The sequence below is a fragment of the Gracilinanus agilis genome, chromosome 4, assembly GCF_016433145.1.
Source record: "Gracilinanus agilis isolate LMUSP501 chromosome 4, AgileGrace, whole genome shotgun sequence".
Lineage (NCBI taxonomy): Eukaryota > Metazoa > Chordata > Mammalia > Didelphimorphia > Didelphidae > Gracilinanus > Gracilinanus agilis.
The window spans coordinates 276,249,058-276,269,892 of record NC_058133.1 but is presented as its reverse complement, the minus strand read 5'-3'; the positions used below and the strand labels follow the sequence as shown (position 1 = coordinate 276,269,892).

The 20,835-nt window shown below is 51.3% G+C and overlaps 2 protein-coding genes across 7 annotated transcripts; one reads left to right on the top strand and one right to left on the bottom strand.

The window, feature by feature from the left end:
- The first annotated feature begins 9 nt into the window (after positions 1 to 9).
- On the top strand, positions 10 to 3,967 carry LRRC73 (leucine rich repeat containing 73). Its single transcript, XM_044673049.1, has 6 exons — positions 10 to 320; positions 1,510 to 1,670; positions 2,170 to 2,292; positions 2,727 to 2,827; positions 3,270 to 3,492; positions 3,575 to 3,967. Exons 1-6 carry the CDS (start codon positions 49 to 51, stop codon positions 3,643 to 3,645), a joined length of 951 nt encoding a protein of 316 aa, XP_044528984.1. The 5' UTR covers positions 10 to 48; the 3' UTR covers positions 3,646 to 3,967.
- A 1,153-nt stretch (positions 3,968 to 5,120) lies between these two features.
- TJAP1 (tight junction associated protein 1) lies at positions 5,121 to 20,261 on the bottom strand. Of its 6 annotated transcripts, XM_044674688.1 has the most exons (12): positions 20,165 to 20,255; positions 14,609 to 14,693; positions 12,900 to 12,997; positions 12,313 to 12,360; positions 11,135 to 11,293; positions 9,814 to 9,842; positions 9,146 to 9,307; positions 8,990 to 9,056; positions 8,719 to 8,748; positions 7,763 to 7,870; positions 7,485 to 7,568; positions 5,121 to 6,902 (listed from the first exon to the last, which is right to left on the bottom strand). In XM_044674688.1, exons 5-12 carry the CDS (start codon positions 11,252 to 11,254, stop codon positions 5,835 to 5,837), a joined length of 1,668 nt encoding a protein of 555 aa, XP_044530623.1. In that variant the 5' UTR covers positions 11,255 to 11,293; positions 12,313 to 12,360; positions 12,900 to 12,997; positions 14,609 to 14,693; positions 20,165 to 20,255; the 3' UTR covers positions 5,121 to 5,834. The 6 variants fall into 6 exon arrangements, with proteins under 6 accessions (XP_044530623.1, XP_044530622.1, XP_044530625.1 ...); XM_044674687.1 differs by lacking the exon at positions 14,609 to 14,693 and having other exon boundaries at positions 20,165 to 20,261; XM_044674690.1 differs by lacking the exon at positions 14,609 to 14,693 and having other exon boundaries at positions 11,156 to 11,293; positions 20,165 to 20,261.
- Between the last annotated feature and the right edge of the window lie 574 nt (positions 20,262 to 20,835).

Here is a 20,835-nt window from a genome sequence, read left to right as displayed (position 1 = left end):
CCTCGCCCCCGGCGGGCCCCGCGGCCCGGCCCCGTGGCGGCGGCGACCATGCTGCCAAGCTCCATCCAGATCTCCGGGGAGCCGCTGTCCAGCGCGGAGGTTCGAGACATCTGCCGCGGCCTGCGGGACAACGCCGTGCGCCTGCTGTCCCTGCGCGGCTGCCGCCTGTGCGACCGCGACTTCGCCCGCATCTGCCGCGCCCTGGCCGGAGCCTCGTCCCTGGCACAGCTCAACCTCAACCTGGGCGTCGTGTCCAGTCCCGGGCGCGTCAAGCAGCTGGCTGAGGCCCTGCGGGTCAACCGCTCTGTCCAGTCCCTTTTGTGAGTGCCCCAGGCGTGGGCTGGGAAAGGGGATGGGCAGGGGGCCACAGCCCAGAACCGCACCCAGGACCCTGGGGATCACCACCCCCCTTTGCCCTCCCAGGCACAACCCCATGTAAGGTTCATCCATTCCCTAGATGAGATTCTTCCTACCTTAACACACCTGGAGACCCTTCCTCTCACCCCCAGCCCACCCTTACCTTAATGTCCTTCCAGAGACACCCTCTAATCTCCGCTTCCCCAAACACAGCTGTTCTGACTGTCCCACTTAATGCCTTGTGACCTTGGGCAATTCACTTCTTCCTGGGTTTCAGTTTCCTCATTTACAAAATGCAAAAAGAGGACTGTATGGTCAGTCCCTAAAGGTTCTTCTCTAACTCTGGATATTAGGAACTGTAGACACTCACCCCCATCTACACTTCCTAAACATCTCTCCTCAATATCCTTCCTCTTGGAGTGGAATATTTTTAATGGAGCCGAATTTAAAGGAATATCTTTTAATAACCTTCCCTGAAGTTCTCTCTTCCACTCCCTTCCCACTCAAGATCTGCCCCTCTTTTATTCCCTTTCTACACAAGTATGCCCCCTTGCAATTCCTAGTGGCCTTTTAATTTAGGGCAGGTTCTCCCTAACTTCCCACCCAGGGTGTAACATTTCCCATAACTTCATCCCAAACCCCTAGCCCTCTCCCTGAGCTGTAACACCTCCTACTTTTCTTCCCCAAATTAAAACCCAATTCCCAACCCGGAATATTCACTCAGTAGCCCCTTTTCCTAGGCAGGATGCCCAAATTCAAAGCAGATACTCCTAACCTCCCATCCTAGGATACTGAGTCTTTTAATCCCCCTCCCCACCAAGGCCCCCAGAGTTTTCAAGCACTCTTCCAACCAGTTCCTCACTTTGGTTAATCCCTCTCAAATTGAACTTTCCCCCCAAAATTGGATCCTTCTGCAGCCCCAGCCCCTTGCCCCAAAGAAACCTGAACCCACTAACCACTTCCACTTTGACCCTAGAGTTCTCCTTTCTCTCAGGCCCCTCTGTGATTCTTTGGCCACCTTCCTCCCCATCACCACCACCACCATTAACTGAAAACCCCTACCCCAGGGTACAGAAGCAAGACAAGTCTTCATATAGAGAGGCTGGTGCCTGATGATAGCAATGACTACTCCACTGTTCTCCCCACTCCCAGCCTTCATGGGAGCCCCCTGACTGATGCTGGATTGGCCCTGCTCAACCCTGCCCTGGCTCTCCACCCCGCCCTCGTGGCCCTAGACTTAGGTGACTGCATGCTGGGGGATGAAGCCATCAACCTCATCTGTGGTCTCCTGCCCCCTGATGGGGCTAAGTCAGGTGAGCAGGGCTGTGCTGAGAGGGTCTTGACCAAAGGAGCAAGGGAATGAGGCGTGGGCCTGGGCCCAGGTTGGGACTGGGTTTACTTCTCCAGAGGCCTTTTTGGTTATCAGTTGTACTTACAAGGGTGGGCTCAGGTGATGGAGTACAGAGTATTGAGCCTAACCCTCTTAGGGAATGGGATGTCTGAAGTCCATCTTGAAGCCCTAAAGGGTACAGGATTCTTAGAAGTGCCCTAAGTACCACAATTATGACCTAAGAAGGTGAAGAATGTTTGAGGAGAGATCCCAGCTACCTAAGCTGTAAGCGAGCTCCAAGTCCTGCTAGGAGAGCAGTTGGGGTGGTTTTTTAGTATGGGGTGGGGAAGAAAGAAGTAAGAGGAAGTCAAATATCTGGATGGAGTAGCAGGAGCTTTCATCAGGTTCCTAACTGACCACAGCCTAGAAAATGGACTCAGTTGGCCCAAACTTCAGCACCACCAACTTTTCCCCCCTCCCAGGCCTTAAGGAGCTGACCCTGAGTGCCAACCCTGGAATCACCCCCAAGGGCTGGAGCAGACTTGCCATTGCTGTGGCCCACAGCTCCCAAGTCCGAGTCCTCAATCTGGACTACAACCCCCTGGGTGAGGCACCAGAAACCCCTTGCCCCTGCCTGCCCCTGCCTGCCCCTGCCTGCCCCAGCCTGCCCCAGCCCCTATTCCCGGAAATTTGAAACAGAAAGTATGGGAATGGGGGGGGGGAGGGGGAGACTGCTGCTTCTTAATTTCCTGATCAACCTCAAGGAAGCATTGCCTTGGAGATCCTAGACTCCTTGTAGGGCCAGGTGTTGGGCAAGTGGGAGAAGACAGACACACACCCACCACCACCAAGGGCACAAAAGCACCCCCCCATACCAGCTCTGCTGTTGTCCATCCACCAATCATAGCCATCTCCTAAAACCAACCAATCACCAGCCTAACTGGTCTGGGGAGGCGGGCCACGTGGTGGTTGCTAGGGCAATGGGAGATGCTGAGGGATGAGTTGGGACCCTGAGCTCTACTTGGATGTCTCCCTCCAGGTGACCACGTGGCAGGGATGCTGGCTGTGGCCGTGGCCTCCAGTCGCACCCTGGAGGTCCTGGACTTGGAAGGGACTGGCCTTACCAACCAGTCAGCCCAGGTGAGGAGTTGGCCAGCTGGCCGCTAGCGGTGGAACACAGTCATCCTGGGGAACGGTTTGGCTGCCCCACTTTCCCTGCCTTCCCTGTGGCCTCCAGAGGCGCTGATTGACAGCCAGGAATCTTGGTGATCCTCTAATCCGAACCCTTCGTTTTCTAATTGAGGAAGTTCGAACCCCCGAGAGCTCAGGGCAGCCTCATCCAAGGGCTCTCCCGGCCCCTTATTGCAGCCCAGTATGGGGAGTGCTCGATGCCACAAGCTATGGGCACGCTCTTTTACAACCACCTTGCCGTGGGGCACTTTCCCTGGCACAACTCGGGCTCAGGGCTCGCTCTGGGAGTCAGGGCAGTCCCAGGCTCTCAGGGAGGGACTGAAACACGGGCCAGAAAGGGCAGGCGCTTCACTGATCCTTCCTCCTGCCTCTATCCCGTGCCGCCCCCCAGACCCTGCTGGACATGGTGGAGAATTATCCTACGGCCTTGCGGAGCCTGGTGTTGACGGAGAACAGCATCAGCCCTGAGCTGCAGCAGCAGATCTGTGACCTGCTCTCCGAGGGGGAGGAGGAGGAGGAGGAGGCCGCCACTGGCGACGGCAGGGTCCCCCGGAGGGATCGAGCCAGGGAACTCGATGCTCTCCAAAGAGGTGGAGCCTGGATCTGCCCCAGCGGTAAGAGCCAGCGGAGGGCCGGCTCGGCGGTGCCTCCGGCCCCAGGACGGGAATAACTCTTTCTTCTTTTACCGCTCCACAGATCCTGGATCCCAGATGGTGCTGATGACGTCGGGGCTGGGAGACAGTCTGTTAGCTGAGACCGAGATGTGAATCCTGCGACTCCCCCCTCCCTGCCCCCCCTCGCCCCTCACCTCCACGTGCCCCTGTGTATGTCCTCCAGTGTGTGTGTGTGTCCACGTCTCCACATGCTGTGGTGAGCAGGGCCGGTGCCCGGGGCTCTGGCAGCCCCCTGGCCGCAGGGTGGGCAGGTGGGTGGCTCTGGCCACTGGGATTGACTAAATGGCTGCGAGGCGGCGCTTCTTCCCAGGGCGATGCCCCTCGCTGGCTGCCTCCCCTCGGCAGCCCCGGCTGCAGCCCGCTGGCTCGGTAGATTTTATAAACTCCACAACCTGGTGTGCGGCTGTGGTCACTGGGGGGCGGGGCGGGAGGGGCCCAAGAAGCGAACGCGGTCACCACTAGAGGGCAGTGCTGCCCCTCAGCGTCAGCCCTTGGACTCCTTTTAAACATTTTGGGTCCCGGTTCAGTACCCCGGAGTTAACAAAGCTTTTACTCACGCTTAACCTTCACGATAACTGGCAGGTAGTTCTGTTTATACCTAAAGCAGCTCAAGAACTCCCCCAGAATTCCGGAAGTTGGGGATCTTGGGCAAATAATTCACTTACTGCCTTGGTGACCCTCCCGTTTCAGCTGTGAAATGAAAGGGGGGCTCTGGTCAACTGGATGACTTAATGGATAGGCCTGGAGATGGGAGGTCCTGGGATCAAAGGTGACCTCAGATACTTCCTAGCTGTGTGACCCTGGGCAAGTCACTTAACCTCATTTCCTAGTCCTTATTGCTCTTGTCTTGGAACCAATATTTAGGATTAATTCTAAGCAGATGAGGGTTTAAAAAAAAAAATGAAGGGGCTTAATTTATAGACCAGCAGCCCCTTCCAGCTCTAAACCTATGATCCTCATTGGCAGAATCAGAACTGGGGCCCAAGTCTCTTCATTCCAGTATTTCCTTCCTGTCTTGCTGACCACCCTCCTCATCCATACCCAACAGCCATGATGAAAGGTGGGACACCACACATGAGAAGGCTACCCCAAGACCCCTCATAGAAGGATGATGGCCTGGAGAGCATGGCCTTGCTCCAGTTTGTGGGGTATCCTAAGGACAAAAGGCCACATCCCCAGTCACTGACTCCAGTGGCTTGGCCTAGTGCTGGGTTGAAGCCCTTCTCTACTTGACCCCAAACAGCCCTGAAGCCCAAGTGGCTTATATACTGGGGTAGGCCCACATCCTAGGTCAGAAAGTTGCCAAGCCCAAGAGAATGACCAATGCAAATCCCAAGGCCACAGTCTCACTCCCACATAACAGCTGAGAGTACAAGGCTGGGGAAGAAGCCTCTGGAGGAGGTAACTATCCCATGAGAAGGGGCTCTGGGAATTTCCTCTAGTACCAGGATTTGAGGTGGGGATCCCACGAAGAGGTCTGAGTGCCTTCAGACAGATGCACCTTTGTAGGGGACCACCATTAGACAGGGGTGAGTCTGGAGGGGCAAGCAGCACAGATGACACCATACTACCGGTAAAATAGTTTATTTCTGATTTTAAAATAGACTTATCATTGTGAAAACTTACCAAAGCTGAGAGTAACAGTCTAGAGCCAAAGGAGGGGAGGGGCACCTCTAGTCTTCCCTGGGTCTAGGGCCAGCCCAGGCAGGAGATTTCTCTCCACCCCATTTCCCCAAGGAGACAGAAAGCCCTAAGCCACCCTCCTTTCACCCTTGACCTCACAGATCTGCAACAATAGCCCCTAGCATGGAAAGGGTGTCAGGCAATAAGTAAAAGAAACTTGGGGTTCAAAAACAACCCCTTCCCCCCAAAATAACTCCCTTGAGGGAGAAGCGGACTTCAGGGCAAATACTGGCAGGACCTTCTCCCCACCCCCTAACCCCATCAAACACCCAAGTGCAGACCAGGGATGGTCAAGGTTTGGGCAAAGATAGGGTCTCCCATGCTCAGCTGGGATCAGTAAGGCCTAGCAGGCCCTATTTGGACAGGCATCTGGTGCCTCAGTTGTAGAAAAACAGCCAACCTCAAGTTGGGTGAAGGGACTTAGATACAATGCTGACTCCAAGGCAAGGTCCCTGCTTTTTCAATGGTGTGACCTGGCTGGTTCAAGGAGCAGGGGGCTTGGGGAACCTGAGTTTAGAGTGAGTGGGCAGGCCGCCTCAGTGTCCCCCATGCAGTAACAACCTGGTGGGTGGGGTAGCAGGGAGAAGAGATGCCAGGCTCTAGTTTAGCAGGTTGCCCTGCTCCTGGGCCTGGGTTAGGCTGTCCTTTCGGTGTAAATGGTGCACACCCATCCGTTTTGGGCTTCTCTGAGGGCGACTAGAGGTCAGTCGAGCCCTGACCTCCCCAGGAGGGGTCCCTGACCCTTCCTCTCCTCCTTCAGGAAGCAAGCTCTGGCGCTCCTCTGCAGGGCTCACAGGCAGGTTCAACTCATCCTCATCTCTGGAGAGGGGTGGGCTGGGGAAAGGCAACAGCCGACACCCCTCACTTACTGGAGATGAGGGGGCAGGGACAGGGTCCTCACTATCTGAGGGGCTGCCAGCAAAACTATGTGTATCTGGAAGAGCATCACACCCAAAGGCTGTGCGTTGGGTCAGAGGGGCAGATGGAGGTACCCGATCCACAAATGCTCGATGCCAGCTGGCTAACAGCAAATCTTCTTCAGAACTAGCAGAGCTGGCAATAGCGCTAGGTGCAGAGGGTGGACTGGCAGGAGGTCGAGGTGAGGCCTGGGTAGAGGCTGGGCTGCCAGGGCTGAGTCGGGCACGATCTGACCCCTCTTCTACTAGGCTTAGAGAGATGGCCTGTCGGGTGGCATAGGTACAGTTGGGCAGAGGGCTATTCCTAGGGATTCGCACCTTGTCCTCAGAGAATTCAATCACTTTTCGGCCAGGGTACAAAGGATGGGGGGGTGGCGGGGTAGGGTAAGGGCTCAGCTTCTCACAGGGTGGCAGGGGCAGCTCTTCCTCTGATGAGCCCCGAGTACTGCCTGAAGGGCAACACTCTCCATTGGCCTGGGAGGTGGGACTCATGGGAGCCGTGGGACTGGCAGGGTTGCCCAGTTCCTCACTCATGTCCACATGCACAAAGACATCCTCAGCCACAGGGCGCCCAGCACTGCCAGACTGGGCAGAGTTGAGCAAGAGCGACTCTGGCTTCTCCAGGACTCGAGCAATGACTGAAGTGGGTACCACAGCTCCTGGAGCCAGGCTGGGGGCGGGGCTAGGGCCGGGGGCATCCTGGGTACTGTGCAGGTGCTTGCTAACCATGTCCTGAAGCTCATAGGGAAGCTGGGAGGAGAGACACATAGAGGTGAGTGGCATAACACAGGCTCTTGCAACATAAACCCTTTTCTTCCAGCCCTGAGTGACACCTCCAAATCAGTTTCTGTCTAGATGTGGGTATGCACTCCCAAATCTAGGAACAAGCTTGGGGAAATCAGCAGTGACCCCTCCCTCCAGCTTTAACTGCACCCTCATGCTTTTAGCCTGAGGACAGTCCTCAGGTCATTGGTCCCTAGTTGGAGACATGCGTAACACACCATTCTTTGTGCCAGTCCCCAAGGCTTTTGTCCCTGGCAAATAGCTCTCCACGTGTGTTCCCTCCTTGCCTTACTTGGGGTCCAAAGTCCAATCTTCTCCCTGCCCCCAGCCCATGCCCCAGCTCAGGAAATGTTTACAGATCCCTTAATCCCACTCAACACCCCCAGGGAAGGACAGTGCCAGCAGAGGGCAGCAACCAGACAGAATCAACAGAATGTGATGGGAAGGGGAAAGAAGAGGACAAGAGGACAATGGAGACAGAAGGGGTGAAAAGCTGGAAGTAGAATGAACATCAGGTTCGGGACACAGGGAAGGGTGGGCAACACTCACATCAGCAAATTTATGGTTTCGAAAATGGGACTTGTTGCACTTGAGAAGCTGGACAGCCAGGTTACAGTCCTGCCGGTAGCGTTCCTGGGGATATACACTGCACTAGGATCGGGGCCTGCCCTGCACCCGTAGCCCAGGGGAAGGGAAACCCTTTGCCCTACAAGGTTGGCTCTGTGACCCCACCAGGCCAGAGCTTGGGCCCTCCCACCCTAAATCAGGCATGGGGAAAAGAGGCCTGTGTGCCCATTTTTCTACAAGGACAATGCCAGGGAACCTACATTGAGCTCCTCTAGCTTATTAATGGTGGTCTTTGCATCCAAAAGCTTGTTAGTCAGCTCCACAATCTCCCAGTCCAGGGTTTTCCGGTCCATCTCAGCCTTCTTAATCTGCAGTAAGAGATGAAGGAGTCTCAGCCTGACATCCACAGCCACCTCAGATCACTCCCTCCCCACCAGACAGACAGGGGATAGCCACAGGAGCTAGGACCACTAAGGTAGACGACACAGCTACAGACAGATGGATGGACAGACAGACAAAGGGAAACCAGGGCCTCTCTCCTGCTCTCTAGGCTGGCTAAATGAGGGAGGAGACTCGACTATCTACCAACTTCAACTTAAAAGAGTGGGCAGAGGTATCTCTGGGCTGCAGTGCCTCTGGGCATAGGCTCCTGGGAGTGGAGGTGGGATGGGGGAGAGAAGGGGCAAAGGGAACTGAGGGTGACTGACATGACCTGTTCAGAAGCAGACACCTTCCAAACACAGGCTCTACTGAACCAGTGGAGCCTTCTAAAGAATGTATTGCGCCCAGAAACAGGGCAGGGAGAGATGGAGGATGAGCCTGGTATGTCTGTAGCACTGGCAAGATTTATAGCAACTCCAAGAGATGGGAATGAGAGGAACACACATTCGGGGTACCCCTCAATGCTCCAGCCCCTCTGATGGATAAGTCACTCAGCTATCTCTGTTGAAGGCAGCAGGGAGGACACTGTCCAACACTGGCATCAATTAGTACCCCCAAGAGTCACCTACAAGGCTCCCTGGCCCTCCATAGCTCCTGAGAGAAGAGGGCACCCCATGGCCACTGCTCCAGGAACAGGACAGGGCCTGGAACAGGGATAAAGAGGAGGGACAGAAGAGGGAACTAGTGATGGAGCAAAGGGGAGGGGAAACTGGGGGGGGGGGGTCCCCAGGGCAAGGCCAAGGTACAAGAGAGAAAAAACAAACTCAGACGCAACTGCAAAAATCCAGCTGTGGCTAAGAGAGGCCTGAGAGGAGAGCGCAGCAGCAGCAGTGGCGGCATGGGGAAGGGGAAGACGAGGAGAGAAGAGAAACAGCCGTGAGCATTAGGACAGTCCTGACTCAGACAACACACTGTGGGCCCCCTCCCTCCCACCTCCCCCTCCCCCAGCTCCCTGCCTTCTCCCACCCCTGTACCCGGGTCCCTGAGAGCACAGACACTGCCCCCCCCAGGGCAGGGGGGCCTCAGCGCCTTGCATGGCCTGTTACCAGCGTGTGCAACTTGTCTTCCAGCTCCTGGTTGCTCCTCTGGGATGCCGTATAGCTGTTCTGTAGTCTGCAGACAGGAAGGGAACGAGGTGAGTGGTCAGCATACTGGGCCCACCCCGGCCCCCAAACCTGGCCTGACCCCATGCCAACTCTCACCGTCGGAATTTGTCTTTGAATTTGTCCAGTTCTTCCCGGCTCTGACCCAGCTCCAACTCCAGATAGTCCTGCCCAATCTCCAGCTCCCGCTCCAGGGCCTCCGTCCGGCTGGTGGCAGAGGCTAGGCGCCGCCGCAGCTCCTCGTTCTCTTGCTGCAGGAGCCTGAATAAGGAGAGGCAAGTACTGAGGCTCAGAGAAGGATAGGCAGGCAAGAGGAGGCAGGGTCTAAGGTCCAAGGCCCAGATGGCTGCTTCTCCTTGGGTCAGTGATGAGGCTGTGCATGAACAGAGCCCAAAAACTAGGGGGGAGTGGAGGGGAGGTGGCAAACCAGGAATGAGGAGAGCAGAGAGGGGAGGGCTCTGACCCTTCTGTCTCTGACCACTGTCCAGACTGACTGGGTCTCCAGGTGCAGGCTTTATCACCCACTTCAGAAAAAAGCCTAGGTGCCCAAAGTACAAAGCTGAGGGGATGAGGCCTCCCTCCCTCTGCCCAGTGGGCTCCTTCCCAGCCAGAGGTGAGGGGGAAATGAGTTAGATTCCATTTCTCTTCAAAACCAAAAGCCAGGGTAAAGGGGCTGACAGGGAATAATAAATCAAAATGATCAAATGCCTCAGGTGTGCAAGGTACTAGAGATAGAGAAATGAAGGGGGGTGGAGGCCAGCACTTACTTCATCCTCTCCGAGTCTGTCAGGGCCTCCTGTGCACAAAAGAAAAGAAGCCCAAAGCTTGGCTCTGCCCCGGCCCTGCTTGGCCTGTCCCCTGCCCTGCCCTCCCTTTAGCATGGCCAGCCTGCCCTGGCTAGGAGGCAGCAGGGCACTCCTACCCATCCCTGCTTCTCCTCCAACATCAGAGGCCAGCAGCTGAGCCTGGCCCACAAAACTGAACAAATTCCCTTCACTTGGCTCTCCATGGAGATGTAGACACACACACCCAGTGGACTCTGCTCTAGCCTGGTGACCATGGAGCACATGTGAGATGCTAAGGAAGTGGCCTGCCCTGCCCATGCATACACTCTGAGAACGAAGAAGCCCAGAGATGCCTCCTCTCCCAAGCCTGGGTGGGAGTGCCTGGGGAGGGGAAAAAAGGGGCCAGGTGGAGGCAGAGGCAATCTCCTTTACTTGAGCCAAAAGAGAAGGGAGGACAAGGAGAAAGAGGCCAACTCTGAGAAGGCTGAGCACAGCAGTAGGGAGGTTGCCAAGCTCCGAGGCAAAGGCATTTGAGGAAACAAGCACTGAGGCTCCACTGTGCTGGTTCATTCCAGCTCCATGATCCTCTACAGAAAGCCATTTCCATGTGTACCAGACCATGCTCAGAGCATCCCTCTTAGCAGGACCACCAGATTTTTAGCTTATGATATGGTCTACAACTATTTGTTCTTGTGGCTACTGTATTTCTGGAATGGGAGTTTTTGTTACCTCCCTGTTCTAAGGCCATGATCACTTCTAAAAGATTACACTGGGCACTTCTATGGGAGGATCACATCTCCCTCTGAGGTTTAAAATGGCTCTCATCTTCCCCTAAAAAAGATGAGGCCACCTCAAAGCCTGGCCCTCCAAAGTGATTCCCATGGCCTGTTTTTGGCCAAGCCTTGGACTCCAAGAGCTCAGGGAGCATGACATCTTTTCTCTCCCGGACAATCCAGGAGCCTGGAGCTTTCTGCTAAGGTGCCTTGGCCTTCCACCGGGCTGGCTGTGTGGGATCACCTTGTTGAGCCAACTCAGACCCTTGGGAGATTTCGAAATCCCCTCTTGCTGGCCCTGCTCCTGGGCAAACTACTAAAATACAAGCAAATACTACGGACACTTGTAGAGCACATCAGAGGTGCTGTCACCCACTCCATAAATTGGCACACTGTCTGACCAGAAAAGTCTGAAGCCTGCTCACTCCACGGTCTCCCTCGATTCCCACTACTTCCTTCTTAGATCAGAAGTGAAGGCAGTGGAAATGCTGGCTGAATGCTCAGGCTTGTGCCCACTGGAGCTGGGTTACCTGGCATTCAACCATGCTGACCTCCTGCTGAGCCCATGGAGCAGGCAGCTCAGGCCGTAGCTCTCGGTGCTGTGGCGGTGCCTTGCGGTATGGCTTCTTGGAGGGCGCTGCACTGGTCATCCTGAGAGATGATGAGATGCCTTAACCTTCTGGAGGGATCTGAGGAGGTGGGAGAAGATGGGATTGAGAAATGGTCAGCTACTACTTGAAAGAGACATGAAGTATAGGTCAGTGATGGCAAACATTTTAGAGACAGTGTCTAAACCGCATCCCCGTGCCACATGTGATCTGCCCCCTTACCCCAGACAGGGGCCACCACCGCCACTGCCACAGCCACTATACCTAACCTTAAAAGGAGTCCATAGGAAAAAAAGTTTTTGGAAGAGAAGGCAATTGATGGTCTGGCTCCCAGAAATCAGATGAGTGGAAGAGAGATGAGATGTAATCTGGCAACCCAGAGGCAAGGCCAGTGGATAAGAGTGTTGGGGTCAGGAAAACCTGAATCCAAATATTGATTCAGGCACTTAGCTGCTGTGTGACTTACAGCCTCAGTTTCTTCAACTGTAAAAAACCCTACCTCACAGTGTGGTTGTGAGGCTCTAAAGAGATAACATGTAAAATGCTTTGCAAACCCTTAAAGCACTATATAAATGCAAGCTAGTAGTTATTATTAGACCTGGATCCCATCACAGCAAGCACCAGTCTAGAAGAAATAAATGGATAGGGGCAGCAAGATGACTCAGTAAGTAGAGAGCCAGGCCTAGAGGTGGGAGGTCCTGGGTTCAAATCTGGCCTCAGACATTTCCTAGCTGTGTGACCCTGGGCAAGTTACCTAACTCTAATTGCCGACCCCTTACCACTCTTTTGCCTTATATCCCAATACTTAGTAATGATCCTAAGATGGAAAGTAAGGATTAAAAAAAAGTAAAAGAAATGAATGAGATATTGAAATCGATAAGAGGGAATGTTGTGGTGTCTCTCCAGGATACTGGTATTATGTTGTAGTTGCTAAGGCAGAAGCATCCACCCCTAAAAGCCCAAAGCCATAAATGGCATTTTGGACCAAATACTTGAACCATATGTGGATCCACAGCTGTGGATGCTTGTTTTTTTTCTTCCTTCCTTTTTTACGTACTTGTAAATAACAAGAAATATTTTCAATGAAAAGTACAACTCACCTATAGGACTCAGACTGAGGCCTCACCAAGGGGATTCACACGGACATTCTGAGAGGCAAAACAGAGGAGTTAGAAATATGCCCAGAATGCAGATTCTTCCATGGCCCCCTCCCACTCCAAAGACAGAAAACAAGACTTAACTAATATACTACAGAGCTTTTGCCCCAACCACCTCTTCCTCTTGGGCTCAGGGAAAAACTAAACCCAAGAGAACTCCAGGACCCTCAAAAGGTTTTGTTTTTTTTTTTTTAAACCCTTACCTTCTGTGTTAGAACTGATATATCAGTTCCAAGGCAGAAGAGCAGTAAGGGCTAGGCAATGAGGGCTAAGTGACTTACCAAAGTCCCACAGCTAAAAAATGTCTATGAGAGGAACCTAGGACCTCTCGACGCTAAACCTGGCTCTCAATCCACTGAACTCTCCCTAACTCCCAAAGATTTGACATCCAGTAAATCTACCACTTGTTTTTCATAGCTCTCATAGTGTCACACTAAACCTCCCACCTAAAATTTCTTTTATCCAAAACTTTAACTTAGTCTAAGTGTCCCCACAAAAAGGAGTTCCTTTAGGCCTCTAAGGAGATATACCATCTGTGTGTCGGCAGCTCCCTCCGTTCTGCTGTCCAGAAGTCAGCCTTCGGTTCTCCTCATCCTGGGGCCCCTCCACCTTCTCTGACTGACAGCTCCTGAAATCCAAGAAGAGGAAGAAAGGGGAAACCGGGTGTCAGCCACCTGTCTTTCGGGACCGCCAGCTTGCCTATCCTCTGTCCCCAGGGCTAGGGAGAACTAGGGAAAAGACTGCCCTCTCAGAGTGAATGGAAAAAGCTACATATTATCCCAACCCTTTTCTATAGAAATATCCCAGACAAGGAAACTGGGAGGCAATAGAATGGGATCACAACTTGCCACATGTCCCTGGACTGGCTGCCCCCTGCTTTCTCAGAGCCCTCAAACAACCAAGAAATCTCCAGTGAGTAAGCAGGAAAAGAAGGGAGAAATCTAAAGGGGACCCAAAGGATGGGTAGAGAGGACACTGGTAGATAGCCCACCAATGTTCCCAAAAGGCTTGTTGTCTTTGGGCACAAACACTTCCTCAGTGCACACTGGAATTTGACTCACTTCAAAAAGAACAAGGGAATGTTCAGGAAAGAATTATAAACATTTCCCTCTCTCCCTCTTCCCCAATCCCCAAATCCTATTCTGAAGGCTCAACGGTACTGTCACTTGCAGTGATCACAGCTACAGCATGGGGGCAGTCAACACCCGCCTGAAGTTGGGGGAGGCACTAACCTCAACTGGCCTCTTTGGTATAAAAAACAAGCTCCCATCCCCAGTCATAGAGCTAGGGGCTGGTGGGAGCAAAGCAGGAAAGAGCACGTGTTTCTGCTGTCAGGACATGCCCTGGCTGTGACTCGGCACTGTGCTCCTGTTGCATTCCTGCAGGGCCCAGGGCAAGAAGCGTGCCGGTGGAGGGGTGAAGGGAGGATGTAAGGAGAGGTCTCGTCTGGGCTGGGTGGCTCAGTCCACACCCTGGGGTAAGGGTGGGGCCAAGGGGAACTGGGTCGGGGCCATAGGAGCATGAGCCACAACCTCTGAGCCCCCTTTGATGGCAGGGCTAGAAGCATGTCCCCACAGGGCACAGGCAGCATGCTAGCTGACTCGCTCTGCAGGAATGCTGGGCAGGCCCACAAGGACATAGCACATTCCTAAAGAGTGGAGTGGGAGAGCAAACAAGCTACAACCTCACCACCCCCTCCCCACCAGACTCCCCTAGAGAGGTATCCCTCAAGAAGAGGCCTGGGGGAAGGAGCCTAGAAAGACCATTAAGCCACCAGATTTAAAGGGGTGACTCCACAGCAGGGTAGAAGGTCAGGAAGCAACAAGGGGGGGGCGGGGCACAAAGCAATGGCCCCAACACTATACTATCCATGAACAAACAAACCCAGCCCAAAGCCCACTGGTGGCACAGGAAAGGAGAGAAGAGAACGGGTAGCCAAGCTAAACCTGGGGGAAGAGGGGAACATGCCCTGCTAGTCTACCTCTTCTCTGAAAATAGATGCCAAATGCCTGCCGTCTTCCTAGTCACTCCACCCCCTGCTTCCAAAGAATGACTTCCTCCCTGCAGGTCCCTTCATGTACCCCTCACCCTCAGGCCTACAAATTCTCTCCTCCCTATGATACAAAGTGTTCTCCCCACCTCTCTTTCATGGCACCAGGTACTGGGTAGCAGAGGCAGGAAGGATGAGCTCGCTCTCTTGTCTCTGACTGTGTCTCTCTCAGGTGTCTGGAAACCCTACCTGTAAGCAGATCTTCCCCATTCCAAACTCTATAGTCCTTGGCTCTGGTTACATCCACATCCTGTGGCTCGGCTTGTCTCAGCTGCTAAAAATGCAAAGAGCCTTGAACAAACATTTCCCCCTTCCCGCCCTAAGCTAAAACCAGCTCAGGTTATCAAAGAGAATGAATAGATGGTCAGTGGAAAATTCATACTGAGAAGTTGGCATGGAAGCTGCTTGTTCTCTTCAAAACACTTCTAAATGGCAGAAAGAGGATCCTGGTGTATGGGCACCATGAGGGGAAGGAGGACCTATTCCCACAGGAGTAGGGAAGACAAATCTCCAGGCAGATTATCAAAAGGGAATCTATCTGGACAGAAAATGTAATTTATAAATTTAGGCTTGAAACTGTTGATTCCCAGGAGGTGGAGCCATCCGTCCTCCATCCTTGTACCCATTCTTATCCCTGATCTATCCACATACACTACCATAGCCTTTCTGGGTCATCTGGTTCTACATTCTGACTCCTAACTTATAAATAGTCCTAAATCATGTTCTGCTGGGGAAAAGAGGGATAGGGCAATAACTCTCCACACATCCATGGAGCCCGCTATCCTAGGCAGGAAAGAGAGAAGCCCTGAGGGGAACAGGCACAGGGAGTACAACTGGATGCAATAAAGAGCAAAGAGCAAAAAATACCTGATAAGGAACAGCTAGGTGATTGACAGGCTTGTCAAGCTAGGGTAGAGAGACAAGCTTGAAGATGGAAGGTCCTGGGTTCAAATCTGACTTCAGACACTTACTGGCTGTATACCCCTGAGCAAGTCTTAAACAATGCCAATTGCCAGGCTCTTACTGTTCTTCTGCTTTGGAACCAATATTCAGTACCAATTCTAAGACAGAGGGTAAAGGTTTAAAAAAAGTCTGATAACTCAGCCTGAGACAGAAGACAGTAAATGGAGAGAGGCCTGAAGTAGAACAGTGAAGGATGAGCAGAAAAGAAAATGAAAGGCATTGCTCTAGGGCCTCCCCTATCCCTCCTCCAGTTTGTATTTTCTAGATACTCCTGAATAAGAGAAGTCTTCGAAGGACCAGATTCTGGATTGAAGAGGCTCAGCCAAGGATAGACTTCATGTGGTTGGAAGGAATTTGAGGGCACACAGCGGGGACTGGGAGGGAGATGGTGGATTCCACCAAGGCCCAGGATGTGTCCTGAGTGACTGTGGCTGAGCCAAAGATGCTTTAAGTTCCATGTTTGGGATTCACATTAGGATGGGTCTGGGGAGTCTTAAGTACATACTGAAAGAATCCCCTGAACCAGCCCAACCTATCTTATTGGTGTGAGGAAAAGAGCTAAGTTTTATGATAGACTGAACTATAAAAAGTTGATGAAGAAAGTGATTTAAAGAAGGATCAAGGGAAAGCTTGCTGCCTGGGTCAGCCCAGGGGGCGTCTTACCAAGGGCTGCACAGCTAGGTATCTCTACCATGTGAAGTCTATCACAGTAGTGTTTTCCTCTTCCAATTCTTGGAAAAAGAAGTATGCAAAACTCCTCCCTTCTCTGCCCACCCCCTTCCTCTACTCCTAAATAACATTCATTCTTCAACTCCAGGATATAGGCTAGAGCCAATAAAGGGAGGAGGGGAGAGGGATGAGACCCTACCTAATTGCCATGTTGCAATCTGCCAGCTGGGACAGGCCGCCTGTTCCCGCCTGCCTTGTATTAAATACCTTCTCCTTGATTACACCCCCATGGGGCACGATTATCAGCCTCCAAAGAACAAAGTCTACTTTCATCAGAAATAGGACCAGACATGCACTGCTAACCTACAGAACAGCTGGGCAGGGAGGTGAGCAGACAAGAGAAATCTGCTACAGTCTCCTCACTACTACCCCCACCCCCACCCCCACACTAGGAAATAGGACACATCTGTTTGTCTGAGCCCACTGAGGAACGGGGTAAGGAACAATGCAATCACTCCTGGATCTTCCCTGGTATTCCCTTATTCCTGACATAGAAAGGAAGCAACTGAGCAAAAGAGTTACCTCCCAGATCCAACTATACTCTGCCATCCTTTAGGCAAGCTCTTTTATGGACTTTCCCAATGCCCAGGAATCTACCACAGAAAGGAAAAGGAACCTCTTTTGAAGGTCCAAGGCAAATAGGTCTATTCGTGATCCATGGTGAACTGAAGAAAAGACATAATTTTCTTTGTCAGGGTCCTAATTCTTCACAAATCTAATGAGGGCTACTACATAGGGAAGCAAAATTCAAACTGAAGCTAAGGAATTTTGTTAAAGTTCCAGCCTCTGCTACTTGGTCCCTCCAGTGCACATGCATGAACCCTCTGACTCTGTCTGTCTGTCTGTCTGTCTGTCTGTCTGTCTGTCTGTCTGTCTGTCTGTCTCTCTCTCTCTCTCTCTCTGTCTCTCAGCCCTTTAAATTCAAAACCATCCCTGACTCCAACAACTAAACCAGTTTTGGAAATCCATCTGGCCCTGGCTGAGCTTCCTCAGCCCTTTCAGAGGCAGTGTGACATAGAAGAAAAAGCAACAGAATGGAAATATCCTGATTTCTGGGTACTATTTCCTGTTCTGCCACAAATATCTTTATAACTTTGGGAAGAAACAGTATAATTTACAGAATTCACTTCATTCAAATTCTGGGTTAGAAAAAAATTTGGGGACTAAGGCACAGAGAGCCCAAGGACTACCTCTTGAAGGAAACAGAAGGGGAACCGAGTATCTCCAAGCCTCAGACATCTCCGGAACCTGCAGGCCAGACAAGAAGATAGTCTTCTAGAGAGGTGACTACATCCCATATAGGTGTGACTATTTCTACATTACCCATAAAAATCAGGATTCTGCTTATAACCAAATTCTAAGAAAGCCAAAGCTGCTGGTCCCTATTACCTCTCCTACTCCCTTCAACATTATGGGGCAAAGCTATCAAAGAAGGCTTCACCATAGAAGGGGCTCCTTTTCCAGTCCAATGCCTTTCACATCTATCCCTATCTAAACCTGCCAATCTGTGAGTCTTTGGGCTAAGACACAGAGAGCCATAATCATGCCCCATACAGCAGGCTCTCTTGTCCCTATCAGAGTGAACTCAAGGTTCAGTCTTTCAGAGTTTCTCCCTGCTACCCATCCCCCCCTCTATACCCCTACCCAGGTCAAGTGTGCAGCTGTTCCTGAGATGCATGAGCAAAGCCTCCAGCAATCCTGGGCGCGTGGCAGGCAGGCAGCCAATAGTGTGGAGGTGGGGCCTAGGAGGAGCATCAGCTTTGTGTTATAAGCCCTGGCTAGATGTCAATCACTTCCCAGGGCAGCCCCTCAAGGGATCAGTGAAGAAGCTGGTTTGTCCCAACTGACGCTGGTCTTACCATCCAATTCAGCCTGTTGCCCAGGCTACTGGTTTTGTCCCTGGCTTTAAGGAGACCAGAGTAACAGGTCCTCAGTATTCCCAAGAAGATGAGAAATGTCTGGATCCAGGGTAACCCTGAACTGCTTAGAACCAGTACTGGTTCCTTATAAGTAGCCACCTGAGCAAACACCCCAAGCATTGCCTATCTTATCTTCTGTTCTAAACAAACACCAAAAGGAACAAAGGGAGCCCCCATTCTATTCACCAAATTATAACACACCTGGCAACATACCCTTTCCTTCTGTTTACCATTCAGCCCCCTATGCCAACCTCAATCACCCACTACGAACATATCGAAGGCTGAATTCACTAGCTAAAAGAACCCTGTGCTAACATATCCTAAACAGGATTGCTCTTCCCCAAAGAGGGGAGGGTGATAAATGTTTCTGACTGGAGTTTCAGCTCCAAGTCCCTTTGGCTTTCTTAAACAGAACCCAAAAGGTCATCTCTTCCTCTTCCTGCCTTCTTCATCCCAACCCCAGTACTACAAAAAGAAGTATACACAGGGGCAGCTAAATGGCTCAGTGGAGAAAGCCAGGCCTAAAGAAGGGAGGTCCTGCATTCAAATCTAGCCTCAGAGAAGTCCTAGCTGTATGATCCTAGACAAGTCTTAACCACAACTGCCTAACCAGATTCTAAGGCAGAAGGTCAAGGTTGTTGTTGGGGTTGTTTTTGTTTTTGTTTTTAACAAAGTATACACATACAACCTTTCACTGATCAAGACTCTACTTTCTGTCTTCTGTCCTATAAATTGAAGCCAATTTCTCCCTAGATGGGTTTAGCAATGCCCATTAGGTCCCAAACCCCATGTTTTCCTATGCTCAGTATCAGGACCTTCTGCGAGAATGAGGTGAGAGGGAGTTATAGGAAGGAGGGCCACAAGAGGGCAAGAAAGCTGTTTTTTAAATTGTTTTATTAGAACACAAGGCAACATTGAGCATTCATCTGGACACCACCTTCTTTCCAGTTACCCCAAGTTGGTAAAAGTAAAGCTTTGAGTGAATTGCCCCATCCAGCCTAAGTTTTCACTCACCCATCTGCAAGCCAGGCTAGGGAGGGTAGAGAAATCAAAGGTCAGGTCTTCTCTCCTGCCTCTAACTAAGTCTTCCTTTGTTGCTACTATCTCAACCGCGGCTAAAGTCCACCCCAACCTCCAGACGTGGAGAAAGGTCAAACTCTACTCACCACCCACCTCAAAGAATAGTAAGAGCAAAAGTCATGATTTAAAATAGATAACTGAATCTGGATACCAGTTTCAAAGGACTTAGGGCCGGAAGTAATCTTGGAAAAATACTATTCCCTCATTTTTCCAAAAAGAGAACCACAGAACCTAAGTGACTGACCCCAAACCACAAAGCTATGGCAAATAACAGAGCCAAGATTCAAACCCCAGGTCTTCTTACTCAAAAATCTTGTCCTTTTTCCCTAGTGTCATTTCGTTTTAGGAACTAATGATTATCTTTCAGAATCAGGAGCTAATGACTTACCTGGAATTCCTCAAAGCCTAACCTAAATTCCTCCCCAACTTCCCTTCCCTGATTCCAAAAATTTCTCTTGATGAAGCCTGAAACTGCTCCTCTCCAGAGGAGAGAACTAATGAAAACACTAACCCATCATTCTTTCCAATGAAGATCAAGGCAAACAGGAGCCCTGGGATAGCAGCAAAACATCTAGACTAGAGGAAAATCCTCTTTCTAACTTCCCATTCTATCTCCTAGGTATAGAAATTAAAAGTCATTGTAACCTTTGGGGAATCTTCAGATCCTATAACAGTAATGAAAGCTATAGAGCAGCTCAAGACACCAACTCATGCTCCTTGGGTGAGGAGGGAGACCTAAAGCACCCAAGACAATGGAATTTGAGGAAGGTGGGGGGGAGGGGGTATCAGTGCTAAGCTAAAGAGAATATAGACTTCCAAATGTCTCATCTTCATATGTCACACCTCTACTCCAAACCCTCGAAAGGGGTTCCCTCTCAAAGCCAAGCAGGAGAGACTGGCAAGAAATACAGAGCATAGCAGCTGAGATTGAGAGAAAAAAAATTGTATGAGTTCATCAGAAAGCAGGAAGCAACCAGGTTCTAGTAAGGACTTAGGGAAGGAGATTGGCTAACAAGGCATCAGAAGCACATTATATGGCTAGGTTCAGACTCACGGGGTTAGTGTCTTCTCCCAAACCAGCCAGTTCTTGTTGTTAGCAGCAGACTCATGGCAGACACCCTCCAGGCTCTCCATATAAACAGACAGCTTGGTTTACGAGCAGCCCAACTCTGGAGCTGCAAAAAGAGAGAAGGGATGCCAAGCTACAAGATACCATAGCTATCTCCTCCCCACTGCCTGTAGAGGTATGTGCCACAGATGCTCCCAAGAGAGAAGATTCAGACAGAGTGCCCCCTTCAATAGGTGTGAAGAACTAAAGAAAATCAACTCCTGAAGGGAGCATGGCATTTATTTGGCCCTCACCCTCCATCACCAACTATGCCTGGGCACAAAGCTTTTTCTTTAACCAAAAAAGAAAAACAAAATTAAAAAGAACAATAATCCTTGGGTATACACAGTAGGGATAAAGGGAGGGAAGAGAGTATTCCTGGCAGAGAGGTAGACTGCTCTCCCTATTCCCTGTTCCACAAATACTGCTGGCAGACTATGCCATAAAGTTATAGATAGCAATATCAATCTAAAATGCTGAGTGTTGGGATCTTGGAACAAAGTTACCTATGGCCTGGAATTGTTATTCTTTACTTACCCTATGCCACCTGGGTCAACCTTACCTCTTCCCACATGGGAAACAAGAAGAGAATGAAGAAAACAGATGCAGAATTGAGA